Source organism: Leiobunum rupestre, chromosome 2 (assembly GCF_980474605.1).
Source record: "Leiobunum rupestre chromosome 2, qqLeiRupe1.1.hap1, whole genome shotgun sequence".
NCBI classification, from domain to species: domain Eukaryota; kingdom Metazoa; phylum Arthropoda; class Arachnida; order Opiliones; family Sclerosomatidae; genus Leiobunum; species Leiobunum rupestre.
Window position 1 is genome coordinate 21793800 of NC_143385.1, and position 16826 is coordinate 21810625.

Here is a 16826-nt window from a genome sequence, read left to right on the forward strand (position 1 = left end):
ATATTTGACCAAAAATATATTGCGTCTTATAATTTATTTAATTTTTTTAAAAAATTACTAAAAATATTTATTTAAAAAAATTGAAACCTTATATCTGATTGGGCGCATTAAAATGTTCTTTCCAAAGACAACTTTTTTATTTTAATCGATCACGTAGATACTGAACAAAAACTAAAACATAACTAAATAAACTATTGATTTTTTGAGATTGCGCCCCCTGGTGATACGATTGTAGAAACCAATTTTATTTGAAACATTATTCATTCTCCATGCGGAACTCATTGGCATAAAAATCAAAAGATATGAGAAGAGGCACTTTTTAGGAGCTTAACTCGCTATGCCCTTTGTAGCTTTTAGGTCTACAAACATTTTCGATTTTTGCGATGGCTACTATTTCACTCTTGTGTCAACAAATGTACAACCGCCGAGAACACAACCCAAAAATGCGACGCACATTTAATTCATTTTCGAGTCACATTCAACTTTTCGCTAAAGCAATGTTTTTCCAGGGTAAGAAGAGTTTTAAATTATAGACGAATAGTATGTTATATACTACTAATAGTATGTTACTTCTTTAATTAAAGCTGTGATAAAAATCCCTTTCAACATTGGGACTCGAATCATGTTTGGCCTGTGGAACTTTTCTATTTTGGTGTACATTTCTCTTTTCACGTCGTCATTGGTCTTAAAAACAACGGAACAAGGAAAACCCAATAGAATTAATTATTTAAATGATATCCTTGAACACAAAGATATTACACCCATCATAGTGGACTTTTTAATTAAAGATTATAATGTAAGCGCATACATTTTATTATAATAACTGTTTAATATTGTTAGAAATACAAGTATAATATCAATTAACTAATGTTTGGTAAATAAGAAAGATCATAAGAGTTATTTAATACTTTAAATTATATTAATATTATTGTCATTAAATTAGTGATAAATTTTGAAAAATAATTCATAATTGAAAAATATTACCGCCAATGTTTCGGTAGTTTTAGTAGTATTATAAATGAGAGAACGCTCGATGAGGCACCTTGGATTGGGAACATCTTCGGGAGTAGCATTCTTCATTCGACGTAAAACGTCTTCAGACACTAAAATCATTTTTCGGGCCATTTATTTATTAATGACGCGGCTTATCGCGGCACCGGCGACTGAGCTAACGATTGAAAGAAGTGGTGCTAACAAAAAACGGGAGAAATCCACCCTTCTGAACTAGAATCTGTTTTCTTTTAGCGAGAGGAATTTTTGCGCAAAGATGATAAGGCTTTACGATGTTTCTTCAATCGACTCTTTTGTCCATCTGTTAACTGAATGTTCCCGCGTAGTACATTTATACAACATTCGACCAGCGCTAAGATAGCGTCGCGATTCGCTAGTTTAATGATAGCTTTCCTCCGTTTCACATTACTTGTGCTCAAATATTTTAAAAAATCCAAGTTTTTACACACACGTTTTGACATTGCTATAGTCATTTTGATTTTATTTCGGGATGAAAATCACGGCTTCTTCTCCCGGTAAGATCCCCGTTCGCAGCCGATATCCATCGGCGGTATTTGGTTTCAAGTCGATGAATAAATAACCGTATGGTTTCACCACGGCTTGACGAAACGCGTCAACCACGAATTTGGTATTAGCCGGTGAAATTTGTTTAGCGATATTTAGCACGCTGGAAACGTCTCTAGCCGAACGGAAAATTACGAGGAACTGTGAATTCAAATTGAGAGTTCTAACTTCTTTCCCGTGATCAAACAAATTTTGCATTAAAATCAGTACGGACGTGTTACGATGATGCGAATCTCGTATAAATAAATTTGTGACGTCTTTGTTATTCGCTATTTCACATCAGAGATCGTCGAGAATTACAAAATTTCTAATCGTCGGATTTAAAATTCCTGGGTCTAATAAACCCTCATGAAACTCTACGGTAGGATTATGCTCCAATACCGAATTAAATTATTTCTCTTGGTACTCAGTATAGCACCAAACTATTCTTTGAGGCGGAGGAGCAATGCACGACTCATTATGTTTAATTAAATTGGCGATGAAGTGGGATTTTCCACATTGCGTGGGCCCAGCGACGAGCTCGGTGAACGGATGTTTCATTACTGGTTCCATGTCTCTAAATGAGCTTCAAAATAAAGAGCCCAGTTTTTAATACTCAAGTTTTTTATTGACAGATTCAAAAGTCTTCAGTTTTATACAACATTTCTTTAGCGTTGCATATTATAAAATTCAATATAGTATCGCGAAAATCCTCGCTTAAAAACGTGTCAAGTTTTAAAGTGATTTCGGAATAACTAATTTTATCCATCGCGTCAAACAAATGTATATATAAACGAGAGTTCCAATCAATCATCAGACAATCGTGCAACCTTCGCATTGCTTATTCACGTAGTCTGTAATCGCGGTCAGAACGACTCCTTTAATATCATTGAAGACGCGTTTTACTTCGTTGTGATACGTCATCACTTCGTCGTATTTATCCATCATCGTCTTCCAGGGGTATTGCGTGACCGAAAAGCCCTGTTTGGTTAAGATGCGCTTTCCGTAGTTGGTCCCAGTTCCAAGGATTATTTCTCTCACGTCCACTATAACTTCCGCGTTTGGAAAATGCATAGCTCGACTCGTCTCGTTTCTGATCCTTCAAAGAATCACGTAGAGTTTGGGATCGAATCGTCTTCCAAGAACGTAGTAATTTGACCGCTCGCTCTCCGTAGTTGCTTGAACTGGCTTTCCGTCAACTCAATTCCAACACAACCATCCAAAGTACTGACGTGAATATTACGGTCTGGGGTTACCGATACCCCCTTCGTAGAAGAAAGATGGAAAACCTTACTGACGTTCCTAAAAGGGGTATCAACATCGTTAGAAATTACTTAAAGTAATTTAATGTTGAAAAGTTTATACTTACATCTTCCTAGTATTCGAATTCCAAGTTGCAAGGGACTCAGGGATCCTAATTCAGAATGATATTTTAAAGGAAAATTCTGGCTTTTATAGTAAACTTTGTTGCACTTTGTACCACGCCTTAAACAATTAGGATTATACCACCACGTTCGAAACAGAATATTAAACAGGCTTTGTACATTAAGGGTATATCCGCGCAATACGCGTTTAAACAATTCACGGTCAATATTCAAATCCTCGTCTCTATGTATTTTCTATGAGATACGGTACTTCAAGCTCTATCGCAGTACAAATACGACCGGTGAGCTCACAGCTCTCTCGCAGTACAATAACGCTATGAGGCACGGTGTCTGGTGCCCCATAGAACGTTCTCGGGTACATTTACGGTCGGCGAACGCATCGATGTTGAGCCGGTATTTTTTTTTCTAGACACCGTCTATAATACTACTGGTTTTTTATGATATGAAAATAACATTAGTAAATTGCAATAAGCAAATAATAATTTGAAATTTTACACACATTCATTAAGTACTTTTGGTAGTGTAGACTTTGTAATCGTCTTCCAGAACGTTTGAGTTTTAGCCATATATATTTTCATTGTTGTATTAGATTTAAAAATTTATACTATACCTAGGGGCAGGTCACTTAGAATTAGGGGGTCCTATTAATCCTGATTTAATGATTAGAAATATAGTCATTATTTATTTATTTCAATCACGATTTATTCATTTCAATCACGATTTATTCATTTCAATCACGATTTATTCATTCCAATTACGATTTATTCATTTTAATCATATCACTAACGATTTATTCATTTTAATCATATCACTAACGATTCATTCATTTTAATCATATCACTAACGATTTAATCATTTTAATCATATCACTAACGATTTATTCATTTTAATCATATCACTAACGATTTATTCATTTTAATCATATCACTAACGATTTATTCTTTTAATCATACCACTAACGATTTAATCAATTCAAACATGATCTAATTTCTCCAATCACGACTTAAGCAACACAACTTCTTCAAGTTTGGTGTGTTCCATTTTCTGCTTTCGGGTGCTCCGAGATCGCCCAAAACCGATCTGCCGATTTCGACAGATCAACGGATCGCGATCGAGTTCGATTAAAATTTTGAGTGTTAATTTGAAATTTTTTGGCAAAATGACAGACCACGACGCGAAAATTTAACTTACTAAATACACAAGCAACATATGGGATACAGTGAAGGGAAATCATCTATTCATAAAATAAATCCCAGAAATTTACGTATTTCATACGAAAATAATAATTTTTTAATTATTTAAACTTCAATTTCACGATTTAATCATTTCAATTACGATTTAATCATTTCAATCACGGTTTAATCATTTCACATTTCAATAACGGTTTAATCATTTCAATAACGGATTAATCTGATTTAATATTTTTAGAGTGTTCTAATAATTACGATAATGACCTGCCCCTCGATTTATATTAAAAGAAAAAAGCAGGGGGATATCTTTGACTGTCAGAATATCATAGTTTACATTGTGTTTGACATAGTATTAATTAAGCTCGATAACACGATACTCACGTTCTTTTGTGCAGCTTCTCTATGGGGTTTTGCGAAATAATTTGTGGCCTATTTGATCATGTAAAAGAACCAACTTGGATTACTATAAAGACATATCAAGATTTTAGATGTTTAGTTCAGCTTTAATTAAACCTGAAAACGCTAACAATATTTTTACGGCGAAAGAGCATTCATTTTTTCAAAATCCAATGAAAAGGTGTGATGGAGGAACGCTTTTGCTAGCTGATCCGAATTGAGTACTTTCTCGCCCAATTTCCTTTTTACAGTTGGCTCATTTTTAAATAATATATTTAATACTTATCGCACTTTCATCATCTGAAAATAGGGGGTTTTGGATCAGGTTAGCTGAGAACTTAACAATTATTTTAAGTCTCAAGGTTGGGGGCGGTTGCAAAACGTTAAAGGCATTTAGGTGCAACGAGGTGCATCATGTAAACCCTGCTTGAAAAAATAATGTTACTATTAAATTAACAGGAAAGCATTTCAGCAGTGAAACAAGCCGTAGCTCGTAAATGCATCGAGCAGGCTGGTTTGACAACCCACATGGACATATCTGGCCATATCACGCCTGACGTTGAAAGTGGAAAATCGGTTATTCTCTACGAGCATTTTCTCACCATGTTCTATCTCAAAGTATTTTCCACTTCTGACGATACAGTGTTTTATATTGGAAAGGAAAAATTCAATAGAAATTTGTTTGCATTACTACTCGCCAGAAGATTGGGAAAGGAATTAATTGAGTTCATAAATCGTAGGTGAGATATTTAGATTAATTTAAAAAATATGTGTAAATATTTATCGTAATTCCATCATTTTTAAAATTAAATTTGGTAACGATATCTACTTTGTGTTATATCATAAGTAAACTTTATTTCTTGGTTGAAAATGCCAAAAATTAACATGGTGGTATTTAAAAACACACTGTTGTTTGCACCATATTGAACTGTTATATCAAAAATGTAATAAGAATAACAATAATAATAATGATAATCAGCTAGGCAAATATCCAAGAAACCACCATAAACCCATGTCAGCTAGTGACTTTTATTACCAATAATCGAGGTGACAGGATTTCCCTGCCTAGGCAATATAAGTCCCTCTACGTGTATCTTAAAATCTATAAAATAATTGTTTACAGAATCCAAATCTTTGTTCAAACCGGCCTTTGTGAAGGGACTAAAGATTTAATTATGAATCAAGTAAACCGTCTTCTGGTTCAAGACGTTTTGGAAATTGACTCCCTAAAAATGTTCAAATTGATTCCTGTATTCTTCTTTCTTGCACTCGGACACTCACTTTCCGCAATTGTTTTGTTTCTGGAGATACTTAAGAGCTTTATCATTGATGGAGTCCGACGTCATAATTCATCAATTTTTAAGTGCGTAATGTATTTTTATTGGTGTTTGTGGACATAACGGTAACGTTTGAAAAAATTAGGTATTTATAAGACTATGATTATGCATTTCGGATAAGGTACATATTACTCGAGAAAGTTAAACTAAATTATAATGGTACTACCAGTACCAGTCACTTTAAATTAAATGGTCGGAGTCAGCCCTCGCATTCTTTTATCTAACTTATTCTTTTGCCATTCTTTATTATAGGACCCCACCAAAAATAAATTTAATAGAGCTCATGAAGATGAAAAAGAATCATTGAGACGATATGAAATTACGTGCTTAGCACTAGAGGCTTCACGCCAAAGCTACGACTTCATTCAATCAGGGGGTAGAAACGTACGCGAAATGTGTTGTCTCATGCGATTCCCTAGTGGGAGAGGTGGGGGTGGAAGTTTAGTCTGAAAAGTTTCAGCAGGTTCGTCTGCTTCGATATATGGACCTCGTGTCCTCGTTCGGGCCTCGGGCTAAAAATGGATCACGCTTATTATCAAAAGAAACAACCCAAATCTAAAAAGTCGAATGGTTAGTATTACAATTTTAATTATCATCGATGTAGTCATAAATTGTTTGTCTTAAATATAATTTCAGGGGTAAACTTTAAAAAACTCTTCAAAATTAATATCTCTGCCCAATGAAGAGATTGAATCTCCTGATTAACCTTTTGTAAAAATAAGTTTTAAATGGTTAATTTCAAATGTTTTCCTATATTTTTATTCTTTTTAAACAGCTTTGCTTAGAAAAAAATTAAGGCTAGAGGTCGGCGGAACGAATAAATTAACCGGCAAAATTTCGATTAACCATAAAAAGTTTGGTTAACTGTTTTTTATGAACATTTTATAGGAATAAACAACGATTTAACATGCAAAAATAATCGTTTTTTTCGTATTTTTTTTTTGATAATTTGCGGTTTTGAATAAAAATAAATAATTAGATAATTTCTAATTCAAACGCCGATCTCTAATTAAGGCAAATCCAATAAAAAATGATGACAAATGAAGCATTCCATTAGGCCTACTTGTCCATATTTACAATTGAAGGCACCAACGTTTTTAATAAACTTCGCTACAATTTCAATTTAACCCAACTTATGATTAAAGATGATTTGTGATAGTTCTTACAACTCTTGAATTGGCAAGATTTTCCCATATTTAGTTTACACCTTGGTAAAATAAAATTCCAATCAGTAAAATAAAGAAAATTTACGCTTCAAATCAAACTTGGTCGAAACCTCGGGCCTCGTCCTCCAGTCCCGATTTTTTTTGTTTAGACTGCCAGCAGCCAGCACCGACCTCGGATACGAGATTTAAAACTGAATCGAACTGAATTTTTCAGACTTTTTAGCCCCACGCTATTACATTGCCCCCCGCAACTAGGGAATCGTATGGTTAGACGGGAGCCCGTAGGAATCTCGCTGCATTTCCAATCTAGGGTACGTAGTCTAGATTATCTTTGATTCAATGGCGTTACTAGAGGTTTTAACAGGGATCCTTGGATTTTACTGTCCCGTTTAAACACACACCACAAATACGGTATAAAATCGTCCAAAAATGAAATTGCCTCATGTCAAAAATGGCGCCCCCTTAACTACGCCACTGACTTCATCTATTCACGCCATGTTTTTTGATAATTGGGTTACTTAGTGTCCCCGGCGGTGATTTAGAGAGTTTGGAGATTCTGGGTTTTCAGGGCCCCTCACAGAATACAGTCTTCAAAAAATCATCAATACACGAAGTTAAAAAGTATTGTATCCTAATATATATCGTCTCTTTGTGTGTAATATGGTCTCAACAATATGTAAGCTTTTTCATGAGTTCTACTTTCCTCTCATAATATCAATTTCTTGAGAATAATTATATCGCAAGATACACTACACTAACACCCTCTCTACTTCAAACAGAACTTTAACCTATTCGTGAATTAAGTTTTACCAACAGCTTTTATAATGAATCTCTTCCTTAAGATTTACAAACATTTTTGAATTTAATATTTTATTTTTGGATGGTAGTAATAATTAGCGGTGAACCAATATTTTACTTTTCTGTTTAAGCTTTTATTAAGTATTGGTTTTTCTAGATTTCATTATGCAGGTGATAAGCATGGAAAATGCCCAATTTAACATAGTGCTCGGCATTCGATTAATTTTTATCCATGACTAAAATAAGCTCGGTGATATTTAAATAATATTTATTTAAATAACCAATAGTTGAATAAAAATTGTAAAATGTTCAAATAATCGAAAGTGAATAAGCCTATTATTTAAATAAAACAAACAATTATTTAAATAAATACCACTTTTATTCAAATAAATGCTTGGTTGCGTAAAAAAACTAAGTTAAAATGATATTCTTTTTACCAACGTTTTTTAAATAAATCGGAAAATTTGTGGATAATGAATAAACAATTCCGAGCACTAATGTAACATACAACTTAAACTTAGGCCCAGATTATAATTAGACAAATATTTGGAATTAAACGATATTGAAATATAAGAAAACGCACTCTTCCATTTTGTAATTGTAAACGAATTTATAAAATTAATTAGCTATAAAAACAACGCGTGGGCTTATTTTCAAATAGAAATGTCAGTTTCGAACCTTTTCTAATTAAAACTGAGGTCATCGTTCTCGTAATTCATACGAAAAAAAAGATATGCACAGAAAACAAATATCATAACTGGTTTGAAAATCGTAACTCTGAATTTTTTTAAAAATTAGATTTTATTTTTCTGATAAGAATCAGAATAATGTTATAGTATCTCCAAGTTACGATATTATTTGTTTGAAATACGTCATTTCATTTTAATGTATCTACAAAACTAAAATGAAGTAACACCACCTTTATATATAAAAGTTGTGTGATAATGAATTATTTATTACCTTTTTTGAAATATTTACAACGTTTATTTTGTAAATTTGTACATTTTTCTGAGAAGCTATTTTGTAAAATTCAAACATGCCAAAAAAATCATAATTCGTCTAAAATGGCACGGCACAAGTGCAGAAGATGTTACTATTGATAGTATTGGTCCAATTCCAAATCGTAGCGATCTGTAATGCAGACGTAAGTGATTTTAATGAAATGCTTCGACATACGGTCGATTGTACCAATTTAAGTCTTGGGCACCAAAAAAAAAGTAATTACGACCACTTAAGAATTTTTTTATGATTTAATTAAACTTCCGGACATACTGCCAATGCCTTAAATTGAACGTATACAATCGATGGTTTGATATTTCAATATCGGCTCCTTCTTAACATGCGAATTGCCATTTTTGACGAATGAAGATTTTTTTTGTAATTTTTGATTGTTACAGAACAGCCTTACTATTAAATTAGTTTGGTTGAATACATTATCTGTTACCATAAAAAGGGTAAAAAACCAAGTTATGTTTAATACATCGCTTCTTTACAGTGAAGTCAAATAATATCGAAATAGAGCAACTGGCTATAGCAACTTCGGGATTGAAATCGCGTCAGTTCGGGTTTTTTTTATTTGAAATATAAAATTACTTTAAATTGGTATACGGACCCTAAGATGAACATAACTGGCTTTTCGCAGAAATGAATGGCGCTTGGAAACTAGAAAAGGCAAGTTATGAAAGCTTCATACCATGGAATTTTGTAAAGGTCATCAATATTCATCGGGCTTTAGGTGACTCTCAGCCCCTTTGGAACCCGTGTTTAAGAGAGAGAGGTCAACCTAGTTTCCAATATTTTTCTTAATTTATACCAGAATTATAAAAGAAATTAACTTCGGGGGAAGTATCTTGATGGAGAAGTTTTATTTAGTACAAACTCCAATTTAGGGTTTTCTTTGTTAGGCTTAGTTAATATTCACAATATAAAATGCTCATTCAAAACACGTGTTATTGTATGTTATATTTCAAACGTGCTTCACATTTTTGTATTAACCGTCGCAAGCGGATTTCCGGCAACCATATTTGAAAAGTCTGAGTCTTGATTTGGTGTATACGTCGGAAATTTTGAATTTAATTTGTGTCCATTCGATCTTGCGAAAAACATGGGAAAAAGCAATTTTCATTTTTACTGCCTATATTGAATTAGGATATGCTTTTCTGGTTTTAGACGGCCATTAGATAGGAAAGAAGAAAAATGGAGGGTCGAATCGCGAAATCATCGCTAATCATCTAGTTACTAACGCGATTTTAGAGATATTCGATTGCTTCTTGTGTTAAGTTGCGTAGCTATTTCGGATTTAAACACATAAGTGTTTAGAGAATCAAGGTCAAAAATAGAGGTTTCTAGATATAATGCGTTAAAATGCAATTCAAGTGTTTAAAAATCAAATGTTGTTTTTTCTGTGTAGAACTCAAAGTTTTCCAATCGAGCAAAGGAGAACAAAAAACCAAGATCGCTATAATCGAGCCAAGATTAACAAAAATTCCGGGTTGTACAAACCAGCCTTAAATCGCAGAAACCTATGAGTGCTACAAACGCGCTAAAAGCAACAAGGAACTCAAAGTGGCGAAAATGAAACTTAAGAAAAGGGATATCAGAGCAGTAAAACGAGACTTGAAAAAAAGGAACTCGCATATAAACAAGAATTTTCAATAAAATAATATTACAAACATTTTACTATCTGTCAATTTCGAGCGATAATAGTAACAAGGATGAATAATCCTTAGCTGGAAATTTTAAAGCAATATCATTGTATACGATAAAAATACGCTCCTCTTATTTACCCCATTTAACGTTAAATCATAATCACTGCTTCTTTACAACAACAACACCAATTACATATTTTGGGCACAACTAAAGAAACACTCGAAATTTATTTCGATGTTAATTGAAAACAGGAATAATTTATGGTAACAGCAATTACCAAAAATAAACGCTAATAGTTTGGTTAAATTTTCTAGATTGAACAACTATCAGTGTATCATCCTGGCTTTCACTTTTGATGGCTCATTACTGTTTTTAGCCCTGTATAAAATATTCTATTACTACACTGATAATAGTTATTTTCAGAATCGATATACTTATTAAATTCAGAATTGATGAACTAATAATTAAATCAAATGTAGTTTCCACTGTAGAATTTAATATGAGATAGCTTAAGGTATAAGTCGTGTGCCACAAAATATTCTACTTGTATCAAAATCAGTTATTTTACTTTAAAACTCGAATAAGAAACAACGCTGCTTGCACTCTAACAGAAGACATTTATTGACCTATAAAATTCGGTTTCCATTTCATTAAACTGTCTACTTGTAGATATCTTATTAAAATAAAAGTTTTCCTTCTCTTACACTATTAATACTTTGACTGTTTGTAAATTTAGTAAATTTATTTATCCCAAGATGGCGAATACGTCATATTGGCCAATTATGCTACGTCTACATTAAGAGTGATTCATAGAAACGAGGTGAACCCCATTGTTTTATTCTTAGTTCCTTCGTCCGTTCGGAGATTGAGATATATGGTAATAAACTGTGATCACACTAAATTAAAACATTTTTAATCGAGTTTTGGGAATTTAATATTACCATTTTGTCAGAGATTTCGTATCCATCTTAAAAAATACATGTTCAAAGTATGATTTTGGCTTTCCCAGAGTGTGCTTCAGGGTCTGGAACGTTCTCGATGGTGAACGAATAGATTCATAGAAATAAAACACTTAATAATAATAATAATAATCAGCTAGGCTTATACCCAAGAAACCACCTATGGACTGTGAGAAGGATGATAAAATACGCGAAAAAGTAGATTAGTCCATAATTAAAAGGGATAATATAGCTAAATCCTAAACAAATTTGAAGAAATTAAAAACCTTACTAATAACTCGTACCTAATAGGTCTTCGAGCAAAAAACGCGAAACTCGGATCAAATAGATCTTCGAGTAATAAACTAAATTAAAATTAAATAAAATAGCCAGAAATTCCAACGGTAGACCGGTTTCGTTCTATTTGGAACTCATCAGTACCGTGCGGGAAATCTGGCTAGCGACTGTCAAATCTAAAGGAGAAACTAAGCCTAAACATTAAAAATTTCAAAACGCGTTGCATATAGCAACGGAAAGCCGAAAAGGGGGGAGTGTGGTGGAGAATAGAATATACGATAAGTTAAGTTAGAAGAAACCACCTATGGACTGTGAGAAGGATGATAAAATACGCGAAAAAGTAGATTAGTCCATAATTAAAAGGGATAATATAGCTAAATCCTAAACAAATTTGAAGAAATTAAAAAACTTACTAATAACTCGTACCTAATAGGTCTTCGAGCAAAAAACGCGAAACTCGGATCAAATAGATCTTCGAGTAATAAACTAAATTAAAATAAAATAAAATAGCCAGAAATTCCAACGGTAGACCGGTTTCGTTCTATTTGGAACTCATCAGTACCGTGCGGGAAATCTGGCTAGCGACTGTCAAATCTAAAGGAGAAACTAAGCCTAAACATTAAAAATTTCAAAACGCGTTGCATATAGCAACGGAAAGCCGAAAAGGGGGGGAGTGTGGTGGAGAATAGAATATACGATAAGTTAAGTTAGAAGAAACCACCTATGGACTGTGAGAAGGATGATAAAATACGCGAAAAAGGAGATTAGTCCATAATTAAAAGGGATAATATAGCTAAATCATAAACAAATTTGAAGAAATTAAAAAACTTACTAATAACTCGTACCTAATAGGTCTTCGAGCAAAAAACGCGAAACTCGGATCAAATAGATCTTCGAGTAATAAACTAAATTAAAATTAAATAAAATAAAATAAAATAAAATAAAATAAAATAGCCAGAAATTCCAACGGTAGACCGGTTTCGTTCTATTTGGAACTCATCAGTACCGTGCGGGAAATCTGGCTGGAGACTGTCAAATCTAAAGGAGAAACTAAGCCTAAACATTAAAAATTTCAAAACGCGTTGCATATAGCAACGGAAATCCGAAAAGGGGGGGGAGTGTGGTGGAGAATAGAATATACGATAAGTTAAGTTAGAAGAAACCACCTATGGACAGTGAGAAGGATGATAAAATACGCGAAAAAGTAGAATCCTAAACAAATTTGAAGAAATTAAAAAACTTACTAATAACTCGTACCCAATAGGTCTTCGAGCAAAAAACGCGAAACTCGGATCAAATAGATCTTCGAGTAATAAACTAAATTAAAATTAAATAAAATAGCCAGAAATTCCAACGGTTGACCGGTTTCGTTCTATTTGGAACTTATCAGTACCGTGCGGGATATCTGGCTGGCGACTGTCAAATCTAAAGGAGAAACTAAGCCTAAACATTAAAAATTTCAAAACGCGTTGCATATAGCAACGGAAAGCCGAAAAGGGGGGGAGTGTGGTGGAGAATAGAATATACGATAAGTTAAGTTAGAAGAAACCACCTATGGACTGTGAGAAGGATGATAAAATACGCGAAAAAGGAGATTAGTCCATAATTAAAAGGGATAATATAGCTAAATCATAAACAAATTTGAAGAAATTAAAAAACTTACTAATAACTCGTACCTAATAGGTCTTCGAGCAAAAAACGCGAAACTCGGATCAAATAGATCTTCGAGTAATAAACTAAATTAAAATTAAATAAAATAAAATAAAATAAAATAAAATAGCCAGAAATTCCAACGGTAGACCGGTTTCGTTCTATTTGGAACTCATCAGTACCGTGCGGGAAATCTGGCTGGAGACTGTCAAATCTAAAGGAGAAACTAAGCCTAAACATTAAAAATTTCAAAACGCGTTGCATATAGCAACAGAAATCCGAAAAGGGGGGGGGGAGTGTGGTGGAGAATAGAATATACGATAAGTTAAGTTAGAAGAAACCACCTATGGACAGTGAGAAGGATGATAAAATACGCGAAAAAGTAGAATCCTAAACAAATTTGAGTTAATTAAAAAACTTACTAATAACTCGTACCCAATAGGTCTTCGAGCAAAAAACGCGAAACTCGGATCAAATAGATCTTCGAGTAATAAACTAAATTAAAATTAAATAAAATAGCCAGAAATTCCAACGGTTGACCGGTTTCGTTCTATTTGGAACTTATCAGTACCGTGCGGGAAATCTGGCTGGCGACTGTCAAATCTAAAGGAGAAACTAAGCCTAAACATTAAAAATTTCAAAACGCGTTGCATATAGCAACGGAAAGCCGAAAAGGGGGGGAGTGTGGTGGAGAATAGAATATACGATAAGTTAAGTTAGAAGAAACCACCTATGGACTGTGAGAAGGATGATAAAATACGCGAAAAAGGAGATTAGTCCATAATTAAAAGGGATAATATAGCTAAATCATAAACAAATTTGAAGAAATTAAAAAACTTACTAATAACTCGTACCTAATAGGTCTTCGAGCAAAAAACGCGAAACTCGGATCAAATAGATCTTCGAGTAATAAACTAAATTAAAATTAAATAAAATAAAATAAAATAAAATAGCCAGAAATTCCAACGGTAGACCGGTTTCGTTCTATTTGGAACTCATCAGTACCGTGCGGGAAATCTGGCTGGAGACTGTCAAATCTAAAGGAGAAACTAAGCCTAAACATTAAAAATTTCAAAACGCGTTGCATATAGCAACGGAAATCCGAAAAGGGGGGAGTGTGGTGGAGAATAGAATATACGATAAGTTAAGTTAGAAGAAACCACCTATGGACAGTGAGAAGGATGATAAAATAAGCGAAAAAGTATTTTAGTCCATAATTAAAAGGGATAATATAGCTAAATCCTAAACAAATTTGAAGAAATTAAAAAACTTACTAATAACTCGTACCCAATAGGTCTTCGAGCAAAAAACGCGAAACTCGGATCAAATAGATCTTCGAGTAATAAACTAAATTAAAATTAAATAAAATAGCCAGAAATTCCAACGGTTGACCGGTTTCGTTCTATTTGGAACTCATCAGTACCGTGCGGGAAATCTGGCTGGCGACTGTCAAATCTAAAGGAGAAACTAAGCCTAAACATTAAAAATTTCAAAACGCGTTGCATATAGCAACGGAAAGCCGAAAAGGGGGGGGGGGTGTGGTGGAGAATAGAATATACGATAAGTTAAGTTAGAAGAAACCACCTATGGACAGTGAGAAGGATGATAATTACGGTTGCAAAAATCTTGTAAAATCAAGTTTTAAATAAGTATGCAAGAATCAACACATTTAAGACTTAATTTAAGCTGCTACAGTTATAAATACATCCTTATTTGTTACTTATTGCATACTTGTTTTGAGTTTAAATCAAGTCAAAGACTTGATTTAAACTCAAAACAAGTATGAAATGAGTAATAAATAAGGATTGATGTATTTGGAACTGTGGCTTTAAGACTTGATTTAGTCTCAAAACAAGTATGAAATAAGTAATAAATAAGGATGTATTTGGAACTGTCGCAGCTTAAATTAAGTCTTAAATGTGTTTATTCTTGTATACTTATTTAAAACTTGATTTTACAAGATTTTTGCCCCGTAATTAAGACTCTCATTTTCTCAGAATAATTATGAATTAAATCTGATTTAAGGCTGTATTTGGAACTGTGGCAGCTTTTAATAAAACTTTTTTAAGTTTAAAAGTGACAGTCACGATTTTGGTAAGGGAAGTACTAATTAAAATCTAATTATGAATTACATTCTTAAATACTTTTCTATACTTTTAGTATCATTATGTGGATTTATCGTCTGCAGAAACATCTATTGTTATTGATCATTCAGTTCCAATGTGCAGCACACTAATGAAATTAAAGGTAGATTCTGAAAGAGATGACTCTCTTATCTCACAAAAGACAATTTTGGTATCTGAAGAAAGTTATAAGAATCTCGGAGTGGAAAGTGTTGTTGCTATTGACCCAACGCTTGAAGATAAAATATTACAGAGAGTGAAACAGGAAAAGCTTGTAGAATGTACTGCAACATCCTCACCGCTAGAAGATAATTTAAGACCAGAAGAAAATAATGTAATATCATAATCATTAGAATTACTTTGGTGCCAAAAAAAATAATTTCAAGCATAGCGTATACCGATTACATTCAGTACCTTTCCGGGAAACCTATACCCAAAAAGATGGGTTGTAGGAAAAATTCAGGATGCTGTTGTGTTTTCAAAAATGAATATTGAAATGGGTATAATCATTGAATCTTTTACCACCAAAAATGGCTCCTCCCAAGATGGCTTTTTGAATGTTTTGAGTTTGACCACTAGTTAAAGTTAAACCTTCTTAGAGCGTTGAACTAAATTGTTAACTTTCAATATGTTTGAAATTTCAGTAGAGCCCTCGATATTTAATTTCACGGTTCTATTCTCTAATTCATTTTTCATCTTTGATATATTTTCATTTAAAATGAAAAGGCTCTTCTAAATACGGGATAAACGAACTTTCTTGCATTTTGGTCTTAGGTTCTTGATAGGAAAGTTGCTTAATAGCCTTTGCCATTTAAATTTTCAATTTGGCGATTCCATAACTTAACGCGTTTTAGATTTAGCGATACAATTCCCCAGCAATATCTACACTGTACTTATTTCGCTTTTCTTAAAGGTTCTTCTATCTCTTTCTTCGAAGATATTTTTATATCTTTTGTCAATTTTTTTGGCTTTTCTTGTTTCATTTTAAAATAACTTGTCACTGATTTAAGGTTGACATAAGGTTCGTTCAATAAAAAATATTACGCCACGTTGAAGCTTCTACACTCGCCATTTCAAAGAATATAGTAACAAAAAATTAAACGAACATAACATTCCTGCTCGCGTTTGTGACTGCCATTTTAACAACAATACTTCGCCTAGTAACTAATTTCCCTCTTGTTTTTATTGAAACTCACCACAGCAAGCGCCAAGTGGCGTACTCAAATGCTCGCTTTCGTCGGAGCTCACCTGGAGCTGACGTCATTCCGTGGAGAGATGGTTGACATACCGCAGCTAGAAGAGGGAGAACAGAGAACTTGCCTCCAGTCTGAGAGGAATAGCTC

At 33.4% G+C, this 16826-nt stretch overlaps 1 protein-coding gene across 1 annotated transcript; it reads left to right on the forward strand.

The window, feature by feature from the left end:
- Positions 1-369: 369 nt before the first annotated feature.
- On the forward strand, positions 370-15829 carry LOC149956326 (uncharacterized). Its single transcript, XM_090166856.1, has 6 exons — positions 370-510; positions 585-796; positions 4985-5265; positions 5649-5709; positions 6115-6246; positions 15521-15829. The coding sequence occupies exons 1-6, from the start codon at positions 384-386 to the stop codon at positions 15827-15829; spliced, it is 1122 nt and encodes a 373-aa protein (XP_090022982.1). The 5' UTR covers positions 370-383.
- The last annotated feature ends 997 nt before the right edge of the window (positions 15830-16826 follow it).